Genomic DNA, 27813 nt, shown 5'->3' with positions numbered 1-27813 from the left:
TGGCCCCTATGGTATCGAGGTGCTCTTCAAGGTCTTTTGGAACTGCACCCAGGGCGCCAATTACCACTGGGATTATTTTGGTCTTTTTCTGCCACAGCCTTTCAATTTCAAATTGTAGATCTTTGTATTTGGTGATTTTTTCTATTTCTTTTTCTTCTATTCTGCTATCCCCTGGTATTGCTATGTCGATCATTTTGACTTGTTTTTCTTTCTTCTTGACTACAGTTATATCAGGTGTTATTATTATATCGGGTGTTATTATATAAATAATTATTGTTGTTGTTGTTGTTGTTGTTATATGATTTACACACCTGGACAAATGTATTGGTACCCCTCCACAAAAAAAGAACCACCCACAATTGTCTCTGAAATAACTTGAAACTGACAGACGTAATTGGCACCCATCATTGTTTATTCCGATTTAACAAAAATCAGAATTTGCTTTAGAGTTTTAATGCAACCGAATATTTCAAATAATAACACAAATGAAAATGGCATGGACAAAAATGATGGCCCTTAACCTAAAACATAACTGAGCCCCCTCCATGTTTCACAGTAGGTATGGTGTTCTTTTCTTTGAAAGCCTCATTTTTTCGTCTGGGGACATAGAGCTGATATGACTTGCCAAAAAGCTCCAGTTTTGTCTCATCTGTCCAAAGGACATTCTCCCAGAAGCATTGTGGCTTGTCAATATGCATTTTAACAAATTCCAATCTGCCTTTTTAATGACAAAACTGGAGCTTTTTGGCAAGTCACATCAGCCCAATGGCAACAGATGAAAAAATGGAGCTTTCAAAGAAAAGAGCACCATACCTGCCGTGAAAGATGGAAGAGGCTTGGATGGATGGATGTAAGAAAGAGGCACTTCAAAAGAGCTTCTTTGCCCAGTTAGGAGAGGATGATGTGAGAAATTGGCTTTCTTTCATTCAGGGAAGGCCAACACCATTATCCAAGAATCTGCTGCAGGAGAAAACATAGCCATTAAAGCTGTTATTGTTGTTGCAATTGAATGTTCTTATTTGGCAAATGTCACATATAGGAAAGAGAGTGGGGGGATAGGCAAATTGATACTTTTGTCTACTGGAGTGTTTGGGATAGGGCTGTATTAACCATTAAACTAATTACTCTGTAGAGTCTTGTTACGGTTAAATTACCCAGGAGTTTCCTTGTCTGGAATGTATATCAAACTTTTCTTCCTGTTTTCAGATTAATGTAACCTTTCTACAACTCAAAACTAGTGGAGAAATCTTTTTTTAAAACACTGCTGGCTTGTCCAGGCAGAGGAGCATGATTCTGTACTGCAGCAGGTTCAGGTACAGCATGAATAGTAGGTAACCTGCCTCTTTGTAGTCACTGGCAGAAGAGAGATTATTTTGGGCCTTGAAATATGGTTTAGCATAGACAGGACATCCAAAATGGCCATGGGGTGAGGAACATTTCCTATTTATGATCTCAAGAACTTTATACGTCTTCTGTGTTGTTAAGGATTTGGGGATTTAGATTCAAGTCATAGCTTACCCCTTTTCATTGTCTTGGGTGGGCTGGGGTGTCTCAATCAGTTTCTTCACATGAGGTGGGACAAAAACATAATCAACTGAAATGCATATTCTTCTTAGCCCCACTTCCTGGGGGTGTAAGCATGATATAATGTCCAGGGTCAGATTGTCAGTCTCTGATTGAAAGCTTTAGAAACTGGTTGCATTCAGGGTGTGCATGTATTTGCTTTTCACAGCCAAGCTATTTTTAAAACTTGCTTCAGAATAGAACATTAACTTCTCATACATTCTCCACAGTTGTCTGTCTGTACACCAGACACTGGCATCCATAAAGAGGAAGCCACTCAACTGTACAACTCTTAATGGGCCTTTGTCCATCACTTGGAATTTTGATTTACAGTTACTTAATATACTACAAGTGGATGTGGCCTTCCCCCCCCCCCACCCCCCTTCTTTCTTCAGAAGAAGCTCTTTAAATAGACTCTTGGAGTGCTTGGGAACCACTCTTATTTAAAAGGCTGAAAGTTGAAATTCAGTTCCCCTCTTCCATTTAAATATCTGAGATTTTTTTAATACCATAAATCAGCTTATTGCACAATGACTATCCTTGTATCCTCAAATTAGCGTCTACAACAACAACAATAATTCGTATACCGCTTTTCAACCAAAATTTCCAAAGCTGCTTATAGTGAGGGAAATAAGTATTTGATCCCCTGCTGATTTTGTCCGTTTGCCCTCTGACACAGAAATGACCAGGCTATAATTGGAATGGTAGGTTTATTGTAGCTGTGAGAGACAGAATAACAACAAACAAACCCTCAAAAGCCCAGTGCCCAAAAGTCAGCGATGGATTTGCATTGTAGTGAGGGAAATAAGTATTCGATCCCCTATCAACCAGCAAGATTTCAGGCTCCCAGGTGTCTTTTCACTATATGCAGGTAACGAGCTGAGATGAGGAACACCCTCTGTAAGGGAGTGCTCCTAATCCCAGCTTGTTACAGTACCTGTATAAAAGACACCTGTCCATAGAAGCAAGCAATCACTCAGCTTCCAAACTCACCACCATGCCCAAGACCAAAGAGCTGTCGAAGGATGTCAGGGACAAGGTTGTAGCCCTGCACAAGGCTGGACTGGGCTACAAGACTATTGCCAAGCAGCTTGGTGAGAAGGTGACTACAGTTGGCACAATAACTCGCAAATGGAAGAAACACAAAATAACTGTCAATCTCCCTCGGTCTGGGGCTCCATGTAAGATCTCACCTCATGGAGTTGCAATGATCATGAGAACGGTGACAAAGCAGCCCAGAACTACACGGGGGGAACTTGTCAATGATCTCAGGGCAGCTGGAACCATAGTCACCAAGAAAACAATTGGTAACACACTACGCCGTGAAGGACTGAAATCTTGCAGTGCCCGCAAGGTCCCCCTGCTCAAGGCAGCACATGTACAGGCCCGTCTGCAGTTTGCCAATGCACATCTGAATGATCCAGAGGAGAACTGGGCGAAAGTGTTGTGGTCAGATGAGACCAAAATCGAGCTCTTTGGCATCAACTCAACTCGCCGTGTGTGGAGGAGGAGGAATGCTGCCTATGAGCCCAAGAACACCATCCCCACCGTCAAACATGGAGGTGGACACATTATGCTTTGGGGGTGTTTTTCTGCTAAGGGGACAGGACACCTTCACCGCATCGAAGGGACGATGGACGGGACCATGTACCGTCAGATCTTGGGTGAGCATCTCCTTCCCTCAGCCAGGGCATTGAGAATGGGTCGTGGATGGGTATTCCAGCATGACAATGACCCACAACACACAGCCAAGGCAACAAAGGAGTGGCTCAAGAAGAAGCACATGAAGGTCCTGGAGTGGCCCAGCCAGTCTCCAGACCTTAATCCCATAGAAAATCTGTGGAGGGAGCTGAAGGTTCGGGTTGCCAAACATCAGCCTCGAAACCTTTCTGACTTGGAGAGGATCTGCAAAGAGGAGTGGGACAACATCCCTCCTGGGTTGTGTGCAAACCTGGTGGCCAACTACAAGAAACGTCTGACCTCTGTGATTGCCAACAAGGGTTTTGCCACCAAGTACTAAGACATCTTTTGTGAAGGGATCGAATACTTATTTCCCTCACTACAATGCAAATCCATCGCTGACTTTTGGGCACTGGGCTTTTGAGGGTTTGTTTGTTGTTATTCTGTCTCTCACAGCTACAATAAACCTACCATTCCAATTATAGCCTGGTCATTTCTGTGTCAGAAGGCAAACGGACAAAATCAGCAGGGGATCAAATACTTATTTCCCTCACTGTACATAGATAGATAGATAGATAGATAGATAGATAGATAGATAGATAGATAGATAGATAGATAGATGCATCACTATCCCCAAAAGGCTCACAATCTAAAAAGAAACATTGGATAGACACCAGCAACAGCCACTGGAGGAATATTTGGTCCTCTTTGTCCAGCCCTTTTTGTACTGGGTGAATTTTAAGCCTCTGTATGCCTGTAGGAATCTGAAAAATGTCTTTCTGTTAGTTCACAAAAATAAAATAAAGTGAGAGCTTGAGTTGTGACTGAACTGTAAATAGGGAAGTCCCTAGTTCAAAATGCCTTAGTTCTAAATTCATTAGATGGCCTTAGGCAGCCCACCATCTTTCAGCCTCTCACATCTGCAATATGGGAATAATAAAACTGATCTACCTTACAAGGTTATTGTGAGGATTAATTAAATCATTAATATGAAGTGTTTAGATTAATCCAAAGTACTAAGTGGTAGTTTCTCAGTAAATATGAAAGCATAAGAAAAAGCTTGCTTAAAGAGATAATAGGTGCAGATACATACGTGTGTGTGTCTCTACTCCCCCCTTCCCCCTTCATTTTAATGTTAGATAATTACAACTTTCCTTTGTTTTAACAAATTCTGCTGCTACAGCATGGTTCTGAAATACCCACCATATGAGGGAAGAATGGAGAGCTGGGGAAAGCAAAATACATTCCAATAAATGAAAAAAATTGTGTGAGTTCAAATAAATATGGGTGATGAGTAATAGAGAGGCAGGCAGAATGACAGAAGATAGACATGGTAATAGCAGGATAGGGTTAAAACTAACTTGCCTATCCGATACATACTACTCTAACAAATATCTCAACAACTTTTACCCTCTTTGCCCTGTCTGTGCATTTATTCGGAAATCTGAGAGCACCAAAATTTAGAAACCGTGGTCTCTAGATGAGAGAGATTCATAGTTAGCTCCTAAACACTGTATTTACCTGAATCCAGGACTAGGTTTTTTCCAAGTTCTTTGATGTTAGAAATCAGGAAGTCTTCTTAAATTCAGAATCCTCTTCCTTTTGAGTAAATAAAGGTATAACCTAAATTTAACCTATATTTTTAAAGAGGATTGTCTTAAATTCAAAGTCATCTTCTATTGGGGTAAATACAGTACTACCTTTTAGGATTATCAACCTGCAGTGGGGTCAGCATTGTTGCACTTCAGCTTTCCTGTTTCCAGGACTAACCCTGCCATGATGGAGGGAAAAGCTAACCACTTCAAGTAGTGAATTTTAGTGAAGGAGTACACAACAGCATGTACTCCCAGCATGTACTCCCCACTCCTGAACTCAGCTGCTCCCTCATTCTGGCTTGTGACTGCTTCTTCCCCCCCCCCGCCCCCATTACCTGAGGCTGCTTCCAGCCTAGCCCCCATCACACAGGAAAAGGGAGGCAAAAAAAATCACCATTTTCCCACACTTGTCCCCCCTTCCAGATGCAACTGGATCAGTCTGTGCACACACACTCTCCGACACTCCCTCCCTCCATTGAACAAGCTGTCGGCTGAGCAGTAGCAACAGTAGCAAATAGTATACACTAACTGTGCTGCACTTTGGGCCACATGGCCCAATCCAGCCTGTAGGTAAGGGAGGTGGGAAGGCGTGGCATAGCAGGAGAAAGGAGTGAGTGAGTGCAGCTGGAAGGTACGTTCATGCATTTGGGTGGGTGGGTAGTTGGGAAGTGTGTGCATACATGTAGCCATATGGATGGGTGGAAGATGCATGTGGAGGAATGGATAGATGGGTGCAAGGTGCAGTAGAAGGTCATGCATGGGTGAGTGGAGGGTGCATGTGGGTGGATTTGGTGGGTGGAAGCGCTCTGTGTGTATGCCAGATGGATGAGATGGACGCAAGAGAAGATTTTTGGCCAATCCCTTGCATGTCTAGTCAGAAGTGAGCTTCAGTGAAATCATTGGAACTTGCTTCAAGGTGAATGTGCATAAGATTACAGCCTTAGGGAGTGAGAAAGGAAGGAATCTGATAGAAAAGGAACAGGGAGTGGTTTGAAGGAAAGGAATACATGGGTGTGTTTTGTTTTGAAATCAGAAGGAAGAGGGCACCGTTTGAAGCTTTGCTTCAGGCTGCAGAATATCTTGGACTGGCGCTGCGTGTCTCTCTCCATTTATCCCTCTAAACAGAAACTGATATAATCTAGAAAATAAAAATGGGTCTGGAAGCCCAGAGTGGCATCCCTAAAGAAAATGAGGAAGATATTTCTTTGCCTTAATGGCAAGGCCAATCCTTGGGAGCTGACTTCCTTGGTTTGGTTTTAATTTCAAAACAATTGTCTCAAGAAGAGCACTTGTCTGCTTTTATAGCTCTTTAAAGCATACTAAGTGAAACAAAAGATGATCAGCCAGCCTAACTGAAGGTCAAACCCCAATAAGATTTCACAACTGCTCTGTCTTGTTTCCTGTTACATTCAACAAGAGCACTGGCTCTCTGGAGTATTGTGTGTTTTATGTAGCATCCTTTATCTTGAAGATTCTTTCCTTGGCACCTCACCTTCTACTCTCCAGGTAGTACATATTTTAGGTCTGCAGGAGTTTTATACTGCAGTTTCATTTTGAATGGATAACTACTACACCTCTGTGCTAAAATATCTACCTTAAAAGGAGATGGCAAGTGATAACATCCAGAATGTCATGGTTATTTTATATATTCATAGTGAACATTATTGTCTGCACACTTTACACAAGGTAATTCACATTTAAAAGTGAGGGAGTATCTGGAATGCTCGGTACAAGGAAGTCAAACCATTGGTCCATCTAGCTCATTGTTATCTACACTGACTGGCAGCGGCTCTCCAAGGTTTCAAGCAAAAGTCTTTCCCAGCCTTACCTGGAGATGCCAGGGATTGAACCTGGGACCTTCCACATGCAAAGCAGATGTTCTACCTCTGAGCTATGGCTCCATTCCCAATTGAACAATGCAACAAACATAAACCACCACAATAACTGGTGGGGGGTGGGGATAAAAGTTAAAAGCAGCAGTGTCTGCAGAAAAAGCTGCAACGGTTCAATTAGCTATCTAGTGCCATAAGTTATGCCATAATTGGCACTGTTTCAGAGAAGTCCCTGCTATGGGCAACTACTGAACACACTTGCAGAAAAAAATGCATCAGAGCCTCCCTAGATGCTCTCAGTGAACAGAGAGGAGAGGTCATATGGCAGAGGCACTCCTGCAGTTTGCAGTTATAACACAACCAACATGGAAGTCACAGTGAGTACATATTTCTCCTCTTATTCGGGTTCTGTTGGAAACAGAACGCCAAGCTTTGAAACTCAGAGCCCAAGCTGGGACTTGGATGGGCTGAAGTTTAGAAGCAGGCAATCAGGTGATCAGGTTGTTGTCAGGCGGCAGCAGCAGCTACATCATGGGGAGGGGGGCAGGAGAATGCCAGGTCCAAAGATAGTTGTCAAGGCTTTTCATTGCAACCTTATGCTGTCACCATCCTACGAGCTGCTCATGAGCTGCTCATTCCATGGGAAAGGGGTTCAGAAGGCCAGATACACCACCCACCCTTAGGTTGTGAAACCTTGGCCTACAGGGAAGGATATGGCAGTAATTAAATCCATGTATGTGGTTAGCCAGACAAAAGATTCCCTTCACACCATTTGACTCAGTAAATCTGCCAAGAGGCTTGGGGATTCCACTAGTTACAGTTTGTGAATCTTTGAGTATATTTCCCATCATCTGGTCTTGCAGCCCAGCAACACAGTCCGTAGCATATGAGTAAGGATCTTTCTCTCCTTCAGTTACATTCTACAGTATCACTTCTGAAATACTGATTTGTTTGCATACACAAAACATCAGGGGTGCAGAAGATACATTGTTTGTCCACCCCACCCTGTACAACTGTAGTTCTGTACTGTAAATTCTCCAGTGAATATTCAGGGAACTACCACCATTTAATCAACCATAATGTTAAGGAATCATTCCAGACATATAGCTGAAATTTTCCTTTGTTGTGCTACAGCTACTAATTTGTTTCCACTTAGCATCTTCCTCTGGCTTTGATTTCATGCGTTTCAGCTAACATGCCAAGGCAGAAGCTGGTCATAATGCCCCCCCCCCATTGAATAATAGTTTTACCAAGAAGGAAACAGCCTTCACAAGTGAATATTGCTATCTGTTTAATTATTTCTGAAGCTCATCCCCAAATTTATTCCAGCTCGCTGGCCTTGAAGTTCCAAACTACAGGCGAAGTCATATATGAAATCTAATTATTGCCTTATGGATCAACAGAAATATTTCTATTTCCGTACTTCATGTATGAATAAAAAATGAATGCGTACTTTAATTTTGCCTATTCAAATGTCATTGTAAAGTATACCTATATTACCTTGTTCAGTCTTAGTAATAATGTCTTCTCATGCTGTGTTTTCATTTTTTTTTCTTGGTGGTGGTTTCATGCTGTGTAAAATAACACTGTTTCTGAAGTTGACTGTTACTTTAATAATTCCTATTTGTTCTGCAGTCCTACAAATCCCTTGGATCATTCCCCCCACCTTCTTGCTCTATCCCCCACCTTCTTTAATACCATTTGCTTAGCTCCGTTGCACAGGTTTTTGAGTTTCTGTTCACCTTTTCCTTGAATCACTTTAGCATATACAGGTGAAACTCGGAAAATTAGAATATCGTGCAAAAGTCCATTAATTTCAGTAATGCAAATTAAAAGGTGAAACTGATATATGAGACAGACGCATTACATGCAAAGCAAGATAAGTCAAGCCTTAATTTGTTATAATTGTGATGATCATGGCATACAGCTCATGAGAACCCCAAATCCACAATCCCAGAAAATTAGAATATTACATGGAACCAAGAAGACAAGGATTGTAGAATAGAACAATATCGGACCTCCAAAAAGTATACAGTGTACTGTGCTTGATTGGCCAGCAAACTCGCCTGACCTGACCCCATAGAGAATCTATGGGGCATTGCCAAGAGAAGGATGAGAGACATGAGACCAAACAATGCAGAAGAGCTAAAGGCCGCTAACGAAGCATCCTGGTCTTCCATAACACCTCATCAGTGCCACAGGCTGATAGCATCCATGCCACGCCGCATTGAGGCAGTAATTGCTGCAAAAGGGGCCCAAACCAAGTACTGAATACATATGCATGCTTATACTTTTCAGAGGTCCGATATTGTTCTATTCTACAATTCTTGTCTTCTTGGTTCCATGTAATATTCTAATTTTCTGGGATTGTGGATTTGGGGTTTTCATGAGCTGTACGCCATGATCATCACAATTATAACAAATTAAGGCTTGACTTATCTCGCTTTGCATGTAATGCGTCTGTCTCATATATCAGTTTCACCTTTTAATTTGCATTACTGAAATTAATGGACTTTTGCACGATATTCTAATTTTCGAAGTTTCACCTGTATGGGAAAATCCAGAGAGAGGAGGAAGGTAATAGGCTGTATTGGGGTAACCTTTCACCCAGATGAGAAACCCTAAATGCCCTTAGGAACTGCTTTAGGGACCCATCAGTGCCTTAGTAAAATCAGTAGCCATTACACAGTACCCAGTCTAAGCGCTGGTTTATTTGCATGACTTGCAACAAACTGATCTCAAACTAAAGGATGAGGGAAAGGTTGCCATGCTTAATGGGCATGAAAGCAAAAGGTGAAGAATGAACTTGAGCATGGAACACCCCAGTCCATTCATTGCCTGGAAACATCACTATGCTGTGCCAGTATAACACTTGGAGAAGCAAGAGCACATTCTCCAAGGTTTGGGACATGCAAAAACAAATGTCATGTAAAAACTTGCTGATTGCAAGGGCAGGTTTGTTCAAAAATATTTTTGCCCCACCTTCAATGTGGCACTCCAGTCCCACCATCCATAGAGTGAAGCATCTCACTTACATTACCACAGGGAGCGGTTACATCCGAATAAGGCTAAATAGAAGAGGGAATAGGTGAGGTTGCAGGGGATGCTAGAATCAGTATGGTAGCCTGTCTACTCATGGCCTCTGCACATTTAAGACTTAGGTAGGAATTAATGGTTTTAGCAACAGGCTTTATAATAATAGATACCTTTCCAGTCAAGATAGCAATTCATACAATAGCCATTTGGGGGGGGGGGGTGACAGTTTATGAAAAGAACCAGCAATAACTTTACTTGCTTTGTAAAGCAATTGCAGTATATTACATTTCCTTGTGATCCTCTGTGAATTCATATATTAAGGAGTGTACAGTCAAAATCACAGAATACTTCTAGGCAGTGTTCCCTCTAACAGGGCTTCCCAGACATTGTTCACTACAACTCCCAGCATCCCCAGCTGCAATGCCCTTTGGCTGGAGATTAAGGGAGTTGTAGTCAACAACATTTGGGAATCCCTGTTAGAGGGAACACTGCTTCTAGAGCTCCATGTGATGCCCCAGCTTCACCTGCACACTGTTGTAAACAGTGGTTGGTGTACCTATTCTCTTTTGACTGCCATACCGGACAGATCAAGGAAACTTTGCTCTGTGAAGAGCTCCTCTTTTCTTGATGGTAGGGAGAGAGGGAAAACCTTCATGAGCACTGACAAAAAAACTTCTAAAATGTTCACTGTGCAGGTCAAAACATCTGAAGACAAACATGAGCACTGCTTCACATATCTGGGAGAGGACCAAAGAGTCCATTCATGCCTAATCTGTTTAGGTTTCTTTAAGAAAAGATTTTTCAAGAAAAAGTCGCACTGCATTTGAGGGTTGAAAATGCAGGGTTAAACTGATACAGTTTGTACCTTTTGTCCTACATATCTTTCCACAATAATGCCATCAGGTGTAGCTAACAATACATTTTGTTGTTAGAATAATGTCTCAGCCCCAGCACCAGTTCTCGGTGTTGACGAACTGATCTTCCATGTCACATTTCTGCTCCTTTTCCGTTGGAAGCCGGGCAGACGAAAAGGTACCTTTGAACCAGTGTTCCCTCTAACATGTGCACACATGCGCATGCTCACAAGTTTTTGATGTCCACTCAGTTAATTTTAGATCCTGCTCAGGTTGAATCAGGAAGGCCCCATTCTAAATGCATGTGTGTGCACACCGCCTTGATACTGCCACCCAGAACAAAACTCATTCCACGCACATATTAAAAAAAATTAGAGAGGACACTGCTTTGAACATGTGCTGAAAGCATCCCCCCACATCAAGTTTGTCACAGCTGGTTCTTATACATTAGGTATTGGCATCTAATTTAAGCACTGAGCCCTACATAGTGCTTCAGCTGGTATTTTCCATCCTAAGCACTTATGCTTAGGTGGTACAAAAAGGCTTGGAGTTGACCCATCAGTCTTCCCATGCACTCTTGTTCCTGAGCAGTCCTGTAAATGTCAAGCGACAAATAATGCTGCACTATAAGGAGAGGGAGAATCCTACCTGACCCTTCTGCACAATAAGCTCATATCCCCAAAACATGCTGGTTGCTTCCTTGCTTTCTGTTGGTCGGGGGGTGGGGGGAAGCTGGCTAAAGCAACTGCAAATAATGCTCCTATTGAAACGTGCAGGGTTGCTGTTTGTTTCTTTAAATCTAGCCGACACAGGTTTCAAATATTGTATTTTAGTTCTGTCAACTGTTTCTGGGCTGCATGATGGAAAAACCTTCTGTGTTATGCATATTTAATGAGGATCTAAAAAATAAAATCAGATTCTCCTTTGACTTATGTGTTGTGAAACAGAGTAAAGAGGAGATTTCAGCTGTTAATTCAGTTGCTAAACCAAGTTCTTAATTGTGTTAACCTTCCTTTGGGTTTGAGTACAGCCCTCTCTTAGATGAAAAATGAAGCTTAAAGTGAAACATGATTATATTTAGGTTTTGCTTTGCTTTTTGTTTTGTTTTCCTTTCCCAAATATGTACAACCTCCCTTTCCTCTTTCCCCGCTGTGCTTGATCAGACCATTTCATAGAGGTGTTTACACTCCCTCCTAGTAACCTTTTTTTAAAAAATGAATTTAGAGAGTAAGTTATACTGCATATCAGTATGTGTCCATAATTTATATCATTTTGTCCAAATATGCTATCATGCAGGTGTACCTGGTGAGTTTCATCTGTTTTTATATGCCTGGTCAGCTTGTTTTCCTTAGATGCCTCCTATTTTCTTTTCCCTTTTAGTTTTGTAGACCCCAAGAAAGTTGTCACTGAGCAGATTTCTTTACTTTGCACTTTTCTTCCTGCCAAGATAGAAATCATTGCTGGACATCCTGACTGATGCAGCACTTGCATAACAAGCAAAGTTGTGCTTGCGGAAGATGATCACGTGGTTACTTGAAAAACAGGGATTTGCACAATTGCGCAAAAGTTCCCTTCAAAACAAAAGAGATGTGCTGAAGTTGTACAAACATTCTGGAATTGGTATGATCCTACAGGTGAAACTCGGAAAATTAGAATATTGTGCAAAAGTCCATTAATTTCAGTAATGCAAATTAAAAGGTGAAACTGATATATGAGACAGATGCATTACATGCACCTTTTAATTTGCATTACTGAAATTAATGGACTTTTGCACAATATTCTAATTTTCCGAGTTTCACCTGTAGTCTGGAACGCAAGCTCTAAACTTAGCGCAAGTAGCTAGTGCAACAGCTTTGCATTAGTGCAACGTTCTTCCACAAGCAGTTTGTTAGTCCGGATGTCAACCATTGTGTTTACAGTGCTCACCTCTGAGAGATCCCACTCTCTCCTTTTTGGCTCCCTCGTTTCAATTCCTCATACTATGAGGGCTGTTCTGTGCTAGCGTGCAATAAGCACAAAGATGGGAAGATCTATGTTTGAGTTTAAATAGGCCTGCACAACTTGTGACCCATCAAGCATAGCCCACTAGATATGTGTCAAGGCCTGCCAGGCACAAACCCACCCCACCCCACCCCTGCTTTTAACAATCAAAGGCAGGCATTGAAACAGGTTTCCTGAGCCCCTCATGAGCTGTATTCTGCCTGTGTCAAAATTTATGCAAGCTTTGGTGGAAAGTTTGGTTGGATAATATTTGAGACAACTTGGTAACCACAATAGTGGGAAGAATCTAAGATAGTCTGGAGACAGCAGCCCACAGGATCAGTTTCGTAGACAGCCTTCCATCTAGCCATTGTCTAGACCCAGTCCTGCTTAACTTCAATAAGGTTGCTGTTACCTGTGCGTTTCAGACTGGGAAAGCACAAAGAGGGCAATTCCAACTTCTGGATCAGAAAAGGGATGAATGACACATTAGACTGGAATCAGAGAAAATCCAGGGCACAACTGGATTAATGGTTACAAGCCAACCCCGCACAGAGCATCTGTGCGCTCTTTGTGGCCGGCTACCTCTCCCCCACACACACACACCGGTGCCGCTGCCGCTCCTTGCTGGCCTCTGCGGCCGGCCTCCTCTCCCCCACCCTCTTGCCCAGGCTGCCGGCCGAGGCCCACGGCTCCGGCCGGGCCCACCGCCGCCCGCGGCTCTGGCCGGGCCCACCGCCGCCCGCTTCTCCTTGGCTCCGGCCGGGCCCACCGCCGCCCGCTTCTCCTTGGCCCGCCCAGCGGCGGCGACGGCTGCTTCTCCTCAGCCAACCCGCCCGCCCACCCAGCGGCAGCCGCTTCTCCTCGGCCTGTCTGCGTGGCGGCGGCGGCCGCCACCATGGCCACCCACAGCCTGGCCCACTGGTTCTCCTGGGTGTGCCTTACCCAATCAGGCGCCCCGCAGCCCAGCCAATCAGCTGGGCTGCCAGAACGCACGTTCGAAAGGCACACCCAGGGGGATTAAATATATAGATGGTAAATATTCTAGGGCCCTAGCTGTATTTTATCTGAGAATTCCCCTGTATTCTGTACCTACTGTTTGAAACATAGAACTGGCTTAGCATTACACATAGGGGATCAGTGCGTACTTTCTGAGATTCAAATAAATGGCAATTTGTGCTGTACATCTTGCACCAGGCAAGTTGCATTGATGTAGTAGCCATGCAAGGGAACTTATCCTATTTCCCCTTGCTTCTTTGATGTGAGCCAAACATATAATTAAGCATAGAATTCTTCTTCCCTTTAACCCAGTGCTGCATCAACAGCCAAGAGAGTAAGATATGATGCCCAACACAGAGACTAGATGCTCAAACTAGTCCCTCTCCAGAGCTTTTGCTATTGCAAGTGCAAGGAATTTTGGCTAGCCCTAGATTGCTCCCCACCCCCATATTTATAACACTTCTGAATTGCTTCTCAATTTTTTTGAAGAAAATTCAAAAGTGGATTATAATTTTTGTGTGTGCATGCATGCACGCACACTCACTCCATTTACAAACTCTTTTTAAATCGCCTGTTAAAATTGAAATAGGTGCTGAGAGATTTGGCAATCTGGAAGAAGAAAAAGATGTCACCTGGAATAATTTAGTTGGCCCAGGGCTAGTTTTCTGGATAGATCCCTGCATTACATAAGATCCTTACAGTATTAAAGTCACTCTGAGCTCAGTTCTGCTTCTACAATTGGCTCTTTCCCAGGATGCTGGCAATGCCCCCTGCTAACTGAGCAAAGAGGCACCTTTTTAAAGTGGTGATTCCATCCCAGCACAGCATCCCTCCAGTGGCTGTTGCTGGTGTCTCTCTCATGTTTCTTTTTTTTAATTGTGAGCCCTTTGGGGACAGGGGCCCATTTTTAAAATGTGTTTGTTTGTTTGTATGTAAACCGCTTTGGGAACTTTTGTTGAAAAGTGGTATAAATATTAGTCATATTCATATTAACTGTAGGATTTGTATTGTTTAGCAGTAACTGCAGAAATCTAAGAAAATGTCTTTTTTCTCTCCAATTAGATTACGTTTTGTTGGAATACTCTTTTCCCATTTCATCTTGTCACTTTTGTTAGCTAGAGCTGTCGCTTTTATTTGTTTCATATTTGTATCTTGCTCTTCCCCCAAGTAGTGAAGGCAGTGTACATGGGATCTCCCCATTTTTTGTGCACTTTATTTTAATAAAAGCTTCTGATTGATACATTTCTTAATTTGGTTCTAACTTTCAAAGGTTTTAAGAAGATATACATAAGAGTTGTGTTTTTAAGTGTGTTATAATAGTAAAATGTGTTGGTTCATACATACATTTGTTTAAATGGGGATTCTTAGTGCCCTACTTTTGAGATTGAGGAGATACAATTATCTGTCTTACACTTTTGAGGTTATCAAATAAGTATTAATTCAACTATCAATGAAGGCAGTTGGTTAAAGTCTATAAAATCTGTTTCGCTCTATCCCTTATTGTTCTCCACTTTGCAATCACACGTCTGTTGTTAAATTACTTTTGAGCTTTCATATATTTGGAAGGATGTGCAATCAAAGTCATTGTCCATTCCCATGAAAGGGTGTACTGAAGAGTGCAATTTTTTATCTGTCTTGTCCTATAGAAGTCTCATTCAATACAAGCCTAAATAATAAAATATTAGGGTTGAGCTGAAAGGGCGGGGACTGTTCTGCAAACAGAAATCTTCATTGGAATTGAAAGATGTGTACACACACACACACACACACACACACACAATCTCCTCTCTCTTTCTATCACACAGTAACTTTTCAGAGATCATTGTGGAAGGACTGGGAAGTTTCCAGCGATTTTTAGAAGTGAACCTTTTAAGTGACTTCTTTTGTAGGTTCTTGGCACACTGGCACAGGATCCATCTACTCTTGGTTTGAGGTAGCCCTGAGTATAGAGAACTGGTGACCCACAGCACACAAAGAGAGTTTCAGAGCAGGGTTCAGTACACTCACAGTTTGTCTTCATATATTTTTATTGCTAAAGAGCAAGTGTAAAAGCCATACCATAAGATGAACAGATGTACCTAGAGTTCTATGTCTGCACTTCAGGCATCTTGAAGAGGGGTAGCTAATCAAAGGCTAGTCACTAGAACCAAAACCAGTATAGCGTAGCTGCTAAAAAACAAAACAGCAGATCAGGAAATCTCCAGGTTTTAAATCTTGCCTCTGCCATGAACTCACTAGGTGGCCTTAGGCAAGCCCCTTTCTCTCTGCCTCAGCCACCTGTGTGCTGTATGCAGATAATAGTATGACTGTACAAAGCTGTTGTGAGGATTGCAAGATTATGTACGTAAAAACACTTTGAACATGAACCCAATCTCAAAGTATTTTGATGATGATGATCATTCGTTGCTGTCACCTTGTTTATGCCACCTCCTATATTACCCTGACCTTGCCTTGAATAAGTACTGTGATTATTCTAGCTGCGTTCCAGCACTGGCCCCAAGAGAGGGCCTAAAGCATGTATTGATTATCTGCCTTTTAATGGCACTTTTTAAAGGCTCTACCCAAAAGTAGAGTGAGCAGAATTGAGTTTCAGTTTTATGTGTGGCTGCACTGAATGCAGCTGGCATCTCATCTCTAGGGATCCCCATCCCAATATTCTAATTCCTTCCCATTTTTCTCAGTATTTTGATGAGAGGTGAGTTTCTCCTGTGTCCTCTTAGTACCTGCTTTTGTTAAGATATTGGCTTAACAATCTTCCAAGATTTTATCTAAGCCTTGGATTTGGGAGAACTAAAATTTATTTCCCTTTTTTTGCTCACTTTAAAAGGCCCTTGAGGTGGGTTGCAGTAACAGTATGCCTTTAATAGCAATAGTTATTAAAAAGAAAATAGAATAAAAGTACTTAAAACGGGAACATCATAGGCTTTAGAGGAATAAATAAGGCCAGATGTAGTTTCAGAAAAAATAAATGGGTTGGGCACTAAATGGGGCACAGATTCAGTGGGGTGAGCTCTGCCTTTCCAGAGACAAACCTGCATTTCTAAATCAGGCTAACCATTCTTCCCACCCATCCCATGTTTTCCAGCACCATGTACCTAAAGGCCTATAAAGCTAAGATTCTCATTTCTAGTTCTCACGAACAATAGATGTAGTCATGATTTTATATCTGAATTGTGCCATTTAAAATTGCAGATGGAGGATGGTATGATGGACTACTTTCCCATGAAGAAACATTGCTGCACATTGTCTAGTTTTCCATTAAGAAGATGACTAGGCTGGAATCTTTCTCCCTGGCATGCTGTTTTCCTTTGTGCTGGGAACTAAGTATTTCATCATGCAAGTCCTCACCTACAGTTTGAAGTGGCAAAGTGCAGATATAGGATTACCTACTCACTTGCTGTTTGTAGAGTTTATTTGTATTTAATTAAAAGGCACACATTACTGCTCAAAGGGTTTCAGATTGTTTTCTGCAGCCTTATTGTTGACACGAACCTCTTGCTTCCTTGGGGACTCCTCCTTAGTGACTTTAAAACACATCTTGCTCCTCCAGCTTTTCCACTGACTGGTCTGGAATCAGGCCTGGGGCAAAGGTGGGGTCTGTCAGCCCAATTGTCATAGTTTTGTGTAAGGAATTGCCAACTGCATTTTCTTGAGGAACCTCCCTGTGTCCTGCATGCAATAACGTTTTTGTCACAAAGAATCACTTCTGTGATTACCAAATAAACTATTACTCTGTGACAGCTCCTTTTAGGTTAGCAGCTGCTTTTAAAAAATAATAAATAATTTTCATTATTTCACTTCCTGTGCCATTTCATTTTAGGGCTTCTTCAGTAAACGGCTCAAAGGCTCAATCAAAAGAACAAAGAGCCAATCAAAGTTGGACAGGAATACCAGCTTTCGTCTTCCATCTCTTCGGCCTGCTGATGACAGGTAGGAAATGTCATGGAGAGCAAGGAGGCTCCCTTTTCCAAACATTTGGCAAGCTGCATTCATCTGTATATGTACACATATTGTATGTGAAACTGGGAAGAAGTCACAATGAAACTAAGCTTGCTTTTGTTTTTCTATCAGAAATGTGTCTGTTTGTTTGTTTATTTGTTTCTTTATCCAGTGTATATACTGCCCTTCCTAAAGTGGTTTAGGGAGGTTTACAATAAAATAAAAAAAACCCACAGAATAAAAAACAACAACATTTAAACCGGATTAAAATTAAAAATAAAACTAGATATTAAAAGCCAAGAAAAAAAGATGGGTCTTTAAAGCTCTCCTGGAGACCTCCAAGGAAGATAATCCTCTTCTATCCATGGGGAGCACGTTCCACAACCCAGGGGCAACCACTGAGAAGGCCTGAGCCCAGGTCACCACCAGTACAATGTTGTTCTTGATTGCAGACTACAAACTTCTTATAGTACTACAGCCCCTTAAAGACCCAATGGCACATAAATGGCAATATAGTGGACCTATACTGTTGGTCCAAGCCACATATCTTATCCACTGACATAATATTATTTGTCAGACAAGGAGGGGAGGCAGCTAACCAGAACAGTGGAGTTAGATCAGATATGCCACAGGCATTGTAATTGTGCAAGGGGCTGCAAATTGCCAAGTGATGTACAAGTTTCCACCCCTGTATTAGGACTACCACTGAACTAAGAGATTTGAGCACAAGATCTCCCTCTCTTTGAACTGGTAAACCTTCTTTGAAAAGGATATGATCTTCCAAGATCAGAGGAGACCTGATAACTGCAGAATTTCCCAGTTCAGCTTTTCACCTGAACAGGCCCCAGATCCTGTCAAGCTACTTGGGCTTTACAATGTTATTACATGTTTGTTCTCGCCGTCTCGTCAGGGCTGATTTCACTATTTACAATGGTCATGCTGCACTGCCTCAATCAATAGCATTATCTTGTTTGTTTAGAGAGCAGCAAAATAAAATCATGGTGACAGAAAAGCTTTACAAATGTCTAGCAGTCTTGTTAAATCTGTGATTTATAGAAAGGCTGCCCTCCGAGAGTTATCCTCAAAGTGGGTGACATTGCTTCGTTAATCACTATATCATACTATTATAACTACAGGTCTCTCATGACACCCTGTTTGAATGGGACTTATAGCTACCTTATAAAGAGGGGTTGTTTTGATTTACCCATAGTCAGCAAGGCTGGCTGGATAAGGGCATTGGCCTCTGTGGTGGTCCAACACAATGAGAGAAAATAAGCACCTCTATCTGTCCAAAGGAGGAGAGGCATAGTTCTGGTTTTGCAGGTAACTTGGAAGGGGGAATTGCTTGCTTTGGGAACTGAAGCTACTATACAACTAGCATGGCCCCACTTTTGCACAACAAGTAGGCAGTGCCAATCCACCTACACTGCTGCAGGCTTGTAGCGAAGCTCCAGCACTCTTCCACTTTTGCACAAATACTTCAATTGGCGCACACTCACTCTGGAAGCGCTAGTTAGATTGGAAGCAGGTCACTCACAGCCAAACAAAATGTTTCTAATATAACTAGCACTTCCGGAGTGTGGGTGCACTAATCGAAGGTATTTGCACCCTTCTGCAAAAGTGCAAGACTGCAGCAGTGTGGGTGGATCAACACTGCCTATGTTATGCTACGCATTGCGCAACATGGGCCACGGCCTGTATGAGTGTCTGTCAGCGTCTCCCAAACTCAGTGTGTAGATCTCTAAATAATCAGCTACAAATGGGAACCGCAACCCATAAGGAATTATTGTCATAGAGAGGCAAATGGCTCTTTTTATTCCTTTCCCCAACAACAAATTGCTCTTTGGAGTGGAATGGATTGGGCTCCGAGAGAGCTGTCTCTGAATCCATTTCCTCACTCTAATGGTTACTTTGGAAACAAATGGAAGGCCAATTCGGGACTCCCTCATTGTTGGTTCAGAGTCAAAGGGAGAGCTTCTCTCTCTCCCTCTCTCTCACAGGCTATTTACACATGGGAATCTCACTTTAAAAATATAGGTGACAATAGACATTGCAAATATAGTATGTTCACTTATCCAAAAGAAACAAAGTCTGTGAAACTTCTTGCCACTCAGGAGTATGGACCTTGTTAATAATACCACACTTCTTTATCAGCCTTATGTCTTTAAAACATTTTTTTAAATGTTGTTGCCTGTTTAGGCTGATGTCAACCTGGATGATTCAATTATCTTTTAGGACAATGAAAAAGAGGACAGTTTGAGCAGACGTGCTTCTTTATATTATAGTCTGGCCTTGCTGGGGGAATCAGGTTAGCAAACAAAAAGCTTTGAGAAAAAATAAGAATCCTTTTCTATCCAAAGAATCTCTAGCTATGCTATGCTAATCTCTGACTGCTAGCACACCCGAGCCATTGGGAAGGTAAAGTTGTGCCATTGAGTCGGTGTGAATTCCTGGTGACCACAGAGCCCTGTGGTGATCTTTGGTAGAATACAGGAGGGTTTTACCATTGCCATCTCCCACGCAGTATGAGATGATTCCTTTCAGCATCTTCCTGTATTGCTGCTGCCCGATATAGGTGTTTCCCATAGTCTGAGAAACATACCAGCAGGTATCCAAACCAGCAACCTCTTGCTCCGTAGCACACCCTTATGCCCAAAATAAAATTATTGTGTTCCAAATAAATATGCTCTCTACCTGTTCAGATGTTACTTAGCCACTGGTATTTTGTGTTTTTGAAAATCAGTTTATTTTGCCCTTTTCTTTCAAAGGTGACAGTCATATTTTTGTAATGATTTTCGGGTGTTTACCTCTGGCAAGGTTTGACGTGATTAATCTGCTAAACGTTCTCAGTTATGTGCATCCTGTGATCGACTGCATAATGGTTGTTAACAAATTTAGGCAGAAAATTTGAGGATGTTTTTAAACTATTAGGAGTGTAGGAGTTATGCCACAGTTTTCTGGAAATAGTTCTGAAATCAAAGGCTTTCTATGGGTTCAATAACTATGTATGAAAAATATCTTGGGATTTTTTTCTGGTGGTTCAGGCTTTCAGAATGCAAGGCTGCCTTATATTATATAGGAGGTAAAAATAAGAGTGTGTGTGTAGGGTGGTTTGTTTGTTTTTTGTTGGGTTTTTTTTTTTTTGCATAAGCAGTATTTGGATTCTTTGGGCAATAAAATCTTTTGTACCTGGAATACTTAATCTGGTAATGGATGGTGGAATATGCAGAAAGGCATGGCCATATATATTTTCTGCCTCCTGTTGTCTGGAACTAACATGGCAATAGCTGCTGTTTGTATATACAAATTATCAGCAAGTTCCATTTTGCTCTCAGACGTTCAGAGACACCAAGAAAAAAGTATTGTTTCTATAGCACTTGACGAAGGAGTTGGTCTGAGTGCATTAAAAGGAGATCAGACCACTAATGCAGGCAAGACTTCATTAAACATTCAGTCTTTTCAGCAAGAGGTGCTTCCCAAGTTGCATGTCACTTCCACAAGTGCCCATCAATTCCTTTCCAGAGAGAAGCCATTATTGCATACAACTAGCACAGCACTTTCTAAACAAAAGCAACTGCTGCAAACTTCAAGCAGAGGGGTAATGTAGGTGTGGTGTTGTGTGCTAGTTTATTATCATCCATATAGATGCTGTTCTTGGTCTACAGCTCCCATCATCCCCAGCCGCCAATAGTCAGGGATGGTGGAAGTTCTAGTCCAACAGCTGGAGGGCCGAAGTTGTGTAGCCCTGGTATGGACACTGGAGTGAATATAGACATTATAATATATGGACTTCATCTTCACAAATCCCTGCCTCTGTCCAAGCTGGACCATTTTATTGTTAATGATCAGTGTTTTCAGTCCTTATCAGTTACTCAGTTTCCACAAAAGCTTGCAATGGCTTTGCGAAGACAACCCTAGAGTTTGTAAATATATGGCTCTCTGGCTGGACATTTATAACATCAGTTTCGAACACTGTAGAGAGAGGCTGCAGAGGCCAAAAAAACTTTGTGCCTGCTATGCATTCAAAGAGCTCTGCCTATAGAAGGATATGGTAACACCCTGTTTAATGTGCATCCTTTCACTCTTCTCTTATCCCAGACAGTATAAAACCAACCGCATGTTCTTTTTTGAACATGAAAACAGCCAATAGCTTAAACAGGTGCTGCAGATTGTAAAAGTCCATTAATGCAATGTATCTGGGGTTCTTGGTTTGAGGTAAGAATCTCCACCCCTACCATGAACTCACTAGAGGGCCACAGGGAACCACACCCTCTCAGTCTCCAGCTGCAGTATTGAAGCTATAAGACTTTCTTACCTTGAGGAGTTTGCGGAGTTGTAATCCTTACAGGAAGATGATAATATGAAGTGGGTTGAATACTCAAATATTAAAAATAAAAATATTTTATTCTATAAAATATAAAATATTAAATAGAATAAAATATTATTCTATAAAATATTTTTCTATAAAAATATTTACCACTGCTAGTGCTACTAGAATAATATTTTTATAAAAATGGGAACTGAGATCCTAGGAATCCAAGTTTCCAAAGATCCTGTAGTGGGCTTTGGCTGGTTCCTAGTGGATTCCATAGACCTGTTTGTCCTGGGATTCTTATAAAGAGTACCTGATTAGATGAACCTTGGTCTGATTCCACAAGGTACTTTTGTTCTTGGTCAATAATGCATATTTAGGATCACTTAATACAGATAATCTGTGTCTTAATTATTAAGAGATCCTAGTAAGCATTCTTGCTTGGTACACTTAAAACACGCTGATGGGCCATGAAGATCCCAGTAGTAGTGATAATACCACACAAGATTGAAGTCAACCCACCTCTGCACTTCTGTACATTTGCACCACACACACACACACACACACACACACACACACCATGTCTGAGAGTGCTTTTGCCTCTGTTTTACTGAGCTGAAGATTAGACAGCACGCAACATGGTCTGACAAGACCATGACAAGAATGTTTACCTGTGACTCTACAGCATAGACACGTATGTAGACCACCTGACCTTCTCTATGAGTGTTGCAAGCCCCTGCTCTGTCTGTCATTTTTATGGTGCCAGGGCCTCAGGTTGGCTATCTATGCTGCCAAAGGCCCCAGTGATCATCAGGAGTGATGCCCAAATGTGCATAATTCCACTTGACTTGAGCTTGCAGGATGGAACATGTGCTTCCCTTGTAGCAGCAAAGCAACAAAGCTTTGTTTTTTGTTTTTGACTTGCAGAGAACAGCTGTTCCCAGCTATTTGCGTATCATACACACTTTCCTATGCGGTTTCCAGTGTCTTAGAAATCCCTATGCTATTCCCAGTCCCTCTTAGCAGAGCCTACAGCAAATTATCCTCCCCAATACACTCTTAGGTCTGATGCTGCCTGACATGCTCCAGCTTGTGCCTTGAGCATGTTTTGAACGGCCTTCTACTCAGTGAGGAATTCTTCTGAAGGCCAAACTAGCTGCGATATTAATCATGTCGTTGGCCTTTGTTAATTTTTTTTAAACCCTAAATAGCACCACGGAGGTGGGACAATTGGAACCACAGCGGAGGAGACTGTGTTAACCCTTTATCTGCAAAAATGCTTCTTCTCCCCTTCCACCCCTGCTAGCTGCTGTTTGCCTTGGGAGGGAAGCTACTTTTGGCACCAGTTGCAGCTTTCTCCTGAGGCAAATAGCAGCTGTAAGGAGTCCATTTTTATCTGTGTCTTGGTGTTAAGAGGAAAGGTTCAAAAGCCCCCTCCCTCTGCACCATGTCCTCTATCCTAATCAGACCTCCCACCACCACCACATCCCACACACACAGAGCTGTTATTTACACTTTAAATGTGAATACATGCAAGGGCCAGTGACATGATTAACATTGCTTCTAGTTAGGCTCTCAGTTATATGGACTCCAGATTATAGGTGGCCTGTTTTACTGAATCTGTTGCAATACTGTTCCGATGCTGCTGCTTGCCCATTGTATACTTTTCATCATTCCAGAGCACACACACATGTACCTTATGCGTGGTGTTAGAGAGCTTTCCTATTTTAACCATCTTCCGAGTTTTGAAAGTGAAGAATGAGGGGGAGTAAATTATTAAATGAGGGAAGCTTCAGCAATTAGGCCTGTAATATTGAGTGTGGGGGGGAGAGCAATTTGATATTGCTGGTTTGGGACCAGGGATTGAAGGCTTTTCTACTGGCCCTGTAATCCTTCCCTTTAGTTTTATTTATCATGGGTGCAGGGAAGAGAATGATGGTTGAGACGGCTTCCATATGCTGTCAGTGGCTGCAGTTAAAGCTCCGTGGACAGCTGGGAGGGTTTTGCCCTACTGGGATTTACTGCCATGTGGGAATCCTCCTGATTTAGTAAAAGTCATTTTATGGCATTATCAGACAGCTGTAGATCGTCAGAGGATTCTCTCCCTGCTTCCTGAGAATGGCCTCTCCTGGGCGCTGGGGTATCAAGTAGCCATGGCTTTGGGGTTTGTGGTGAAGCGTTATCGTTGTGCGTACATGAGTTCTTTCTACTATAGGTGGGTCTTTTCTTTCAAAATGTCATTGTTGCAGTGCAAAGAATGATGACAGGTCAGCTAAAAGAATGAAACAAATCTTGAAGGCTTTCTGATTTGCTTGCTTGGTTTCTTAATCCTTGTTTACAGAAGACTGCAGTTTTGGAGTGGGTTGATTTGATCCTATTTAAGTTGAAGGGGTAGGAGGCTGCTGATGGCTTGCTGTGCATGGAACTTTGCCTTGCATTCACCAAATGCTATTGCTGTGCAGTGTGTGTGTGTGCGCTTGCGTTTGCACGTACGTGCGTACATGTGCTCAGGGGGAATTGTAGTTGTTCCTCGAGTACCTGTGTTTATATTCCTTCTTAAAGACAGAGATGCACACTTGCAGATCATAATTGCTTGATAGCTTTAAAAAGTATTATGTGAGGATTGTGATTGTTTTGTCATAGAAGACTTATGAACTGCAAAGTTGCTCCAATAATCTTACTGAATTTGCTGTATGTCTTCTCTTCAGTACAGTTGAGTGTAATATAGTTTTGACACACTACATTTCTCTGAATCTTTGAGATGGGTGAAACTCCTGAGACAGTGTTTAGTATTTGGTGCTCCTAAGACTCAGAGACTTCACACAGAACCAATCATGGTTCCATATGAAGTCTGAACCCACTCTGTATTTCTGAGGGAATCTATGTGTTAAAAACATCACTCTGGAGTTTGTAGGTCTTTTGCTGGATGCATATATTGCTTGCACTTATTTTTTCCAAGTACTTCCAAGTATAAGAGGAGCAGAGCCCTATTTTGTTTTTTAAAGAAAATAATGTAAATAGTGTTTCTGCTTGGTTAGTATTTGCATAAAGAGATAAGAGTGTGTGGTGGGGGGGCGGGGGGGTTGCAATATTTTCTGTCTCCCACAGATATTTTCTTAGAGGCAGGCTGTTCTGCCCTCACTGTCAATTTAGTTAAATTCCACAGAAGCAACACAAGTGCATTTCCATAACGTTTAGCACATTGTTTCCAGGAATTCAGGATGGGAGACTCCACCCAAGGGAGAACCCTTCCATAAATAGCTTTCCAATGCAACATGATAGTGGCAAAATATCTGTCCGCTAGAACAGCATTGTCAGTGGGAAGAAACTGGGACTGCAGTACAAGAGTCTGATTCAGCAGTCTGGTCTGTGGCACCCCACAATGCATCTGTTTAATGAGCTACAATATTTATGAAGAGAATCCTTAGAAGATGTCTGCAACTAGACGTGGCAAATTTAAACACTGAGTTTGGGAGATTGGTTATAGCTTTCCTTCTGCATGTTAAACTGTGCCTCTCAAGCAAATCTTAGCCTGTGCTCAGAGCTTTAAAATGAGCAGAACTCAAGTGCAATGTAATCCAGACTGATCTCACACATTTGAAGTAAAAATTGAATTGTGTAAAAAAGCAGTTAAACCTGCAGAAACATTTGCCAATGGGGGTGTTTTGCCAGTTGGTATTTAGGAAATCAAGCAGGGTGTGGTGTCTATGAAATTAATGCCAGTTAGAAATATTTTTGTGCTTGCTTAGTAAAAATGTGCAGACTATTTAGGGTTCATCTCAACAGCTCCCAAATTCCTTCTGGTAGTTATGAACAGAAATAGACTAAGACTCCCCAGCAAGTTTGTTGAAAGATAAGTTTTACCATTTAGAACTGGTGCTGAGCCCAAAAGAGAAGGGAGCCTTTTGTGAATATGCCCAACTTCCTACAATATGTGCCCTCTTGTTCTGGCTGTTGGGGGGTACCCTTTTACAAATGGTGCAAGTCTGTTCTCAAGGGGTCAGGGAAGAGAGAGAACATGTCCAGATACCTAAGTTAACAGATTTCTCTCTGATTCAGTAATTTTTCTTTCTTAACATTTCTATCTCACTCTTGCTCCTGGAGCCCTGCATCCTGAAAACAACTGCCCAGAGCTATTAGATGGGATAAAAAAAGAATAAACATTAACCCTGTAAACAGAGATAAAAATAGAATAAATATCAAACCTGTAAACAAACACACTCTGTGAGTAGGCTGAGCGAGAGTTGTGACTGGCTCAGAGTTACCTAGTGAGTTTCATGGCTGCATTGGGATTTGAACTTGGGTCTTCCCAGTCAGAGACCAACACTCTAACTGCTATACCACATTAGTTAGATACAATATAGTTAGTTAGTTAGATACCATACTGTACCACCCACAGTATGTGGGTGGGCACTGTACATCAAAATGCTCGTCCCATTGAGAGTAATATAGTTCCTTCCCTACAATATTACTTTCAGTGGTGTGTGCATCTTAATGTGCAATTGTACATACCTAGGAGAATAGGTCAGGGTTTAAAAAAAGCTTGCTGTGCAGCTCTAGCAAACAATGAATCTATCAGCACAGCAAAGCAGGGAGGGCTATCTGGATTCTTTCTCTCCACCCCCATTCAGAGTGAGGACAATAAGGCCTTGGTTTGCCCTCAGTGATGTTAACACTTGACCAAATCGGTTTTATTACGTGGTGCCATGAGGTCATGCTCACTACATATTTCTAAATTGGCTAGGATTATGTAATGAAGAAGTTCTTTCAAGTTAAAAATAAAACTGGTACCCCAGTAGCAGCAGATAGGAAACATGAACTGACACAAAAAGCATGAAAGAATGGAAAGTAGAAGATTTTCATTAACATCTTCACTTGTCTCTCCCCTCTCCCCACACACACACCCCTGGCAACCTTCTCAGCAGAAACAGAAACCTTCAAACATTCAGGGCAGCCCTAGTGCAAACTGCTTCACAATTTTGTTCACAGATTGCAAGGTAGATGTCTTATTCACATTTTGTGGATGAGAAAACGGAGGCTAAAAGGTTATCAAAGGTTGCCTAGTGAGTCTCTAAACCAAGGTAAAATTTGAACCTAGGTATGGCCTGCTTCCTGTCCACTGAATTACACTGACCTTGGACAAACCAAAATATATTGGGAGCCATAAGAAAGCAAACACCTAATAAGAGGGTAACTGAGTTAAAAGGATGTCGTGTTTTTCATCAGGTATATTAAGTCTGAGAAGAATCGGATTCTGAACTAATACGACATATAATTAACTTCCTTTTGATTCTTCTGTATAATAAGGCATTGGACTAATTAGATCATGGGTTTTGTTAGTTCAGTGCTGGTACCTATGCCGTGTTTGCTTTTGAGAATGTTCAGATTCTTATGAGTTATTTTTAAGAGCAAAGCCCCCACCCCCATAGTAATCGCAGTAATTGAAACATGCACTCTGGAGTCTGGCTTTTTAAATAGGTCAAAAGCAGGAGGAAAGCTTCATAAGCAGAGAACAATTTGATTTTTAACCCTTTCCCCAACCAAGGCTTGCTTGGCACTAGAATATCCTGTTGGACAACGATTGAATGCCCTGGGCAACTATAAAAATGCCCTATTGGGCAACTATTTAATATTTGAGGGGCTTTTTTAGTTCTCTAGGCAAAATAAAGATCTTCCTGGAGCAGCCTGGATTTGTGAGCACCATCACTTAACAGTAAGGTTATAGTTACAGTACTGTGTTTATAGACACCACCTTTGCTTCAAAAGGAATCATGTAAAGGATTTCAGTGTTTGAGCTCTGCAAAAATGCTTGTATCAAACAGAGGAAGAGCGGTATAGTTCAATAATCTGTGGAACAACAAAAGACTTCTCAGAGTGAAAGATGTTATCTATACTTGTCCTCTGCCTTACTCTGTGGAATTAACATGACAACATCCTGGGCTGTTAGGTCTCCCTAGCCAAAAACACCCTTCTGTTCGGTTTACTGTATGCTGCACTTGGAGAGCAGAGAAAAGGTTAATCAT

At 41.8% G+C, this 27813-nt stretch overlaps 1 protein-coding gene across 9 annotated transcripts in view; it reads left to right on the top strand.

Annotated features, from left to right (window-relative positions):
• RASAL2 (RAS protein activator like 2) overlaps positions 1–27813 on the top strand; it is a 358844-nt gene that overhangs the window by 263664 nt on the left and 67367 nt on the right. For 8 of the 9 annotated variants that reach the window (XM_053249711.1, XM_053249709.1, XM_053249708.1 and 5 more), the window contains one exon: positions 17360–17469. In XM_053249711.1, coding sequence (XP_053105686.1) covers positions 17360–17469 — 110 coding nt within the window. Of the gene's footprint in view, positions 1–17359; positions 17470–23909; positions 24006–27813 lie in introns of those variants that run through there. The other variant, XM_053249715.1, reaches the window with a different exon arrangement.

Source organism: Hemicordylus capensis, chromosome 4 (assembly GCF_027244095.1).
Source record: "Hemicordylus capensis ecotype Gifberg chromosome 4, rHemCap1.1.pri, whole genome shotgun sequence".
Classification (NCBI taxonomy): Eukaryota; Metazoa; Chordata; class Lepidosauria; order Squamata; family Cordylidae; genus Hemicordylus; species Hemicordylus capensis.
The sequence above is the reverse complement of the archived record's forward strand: the minus strand, read 5'-3'. Positions and strand labels throughout refer to the sequence as shown.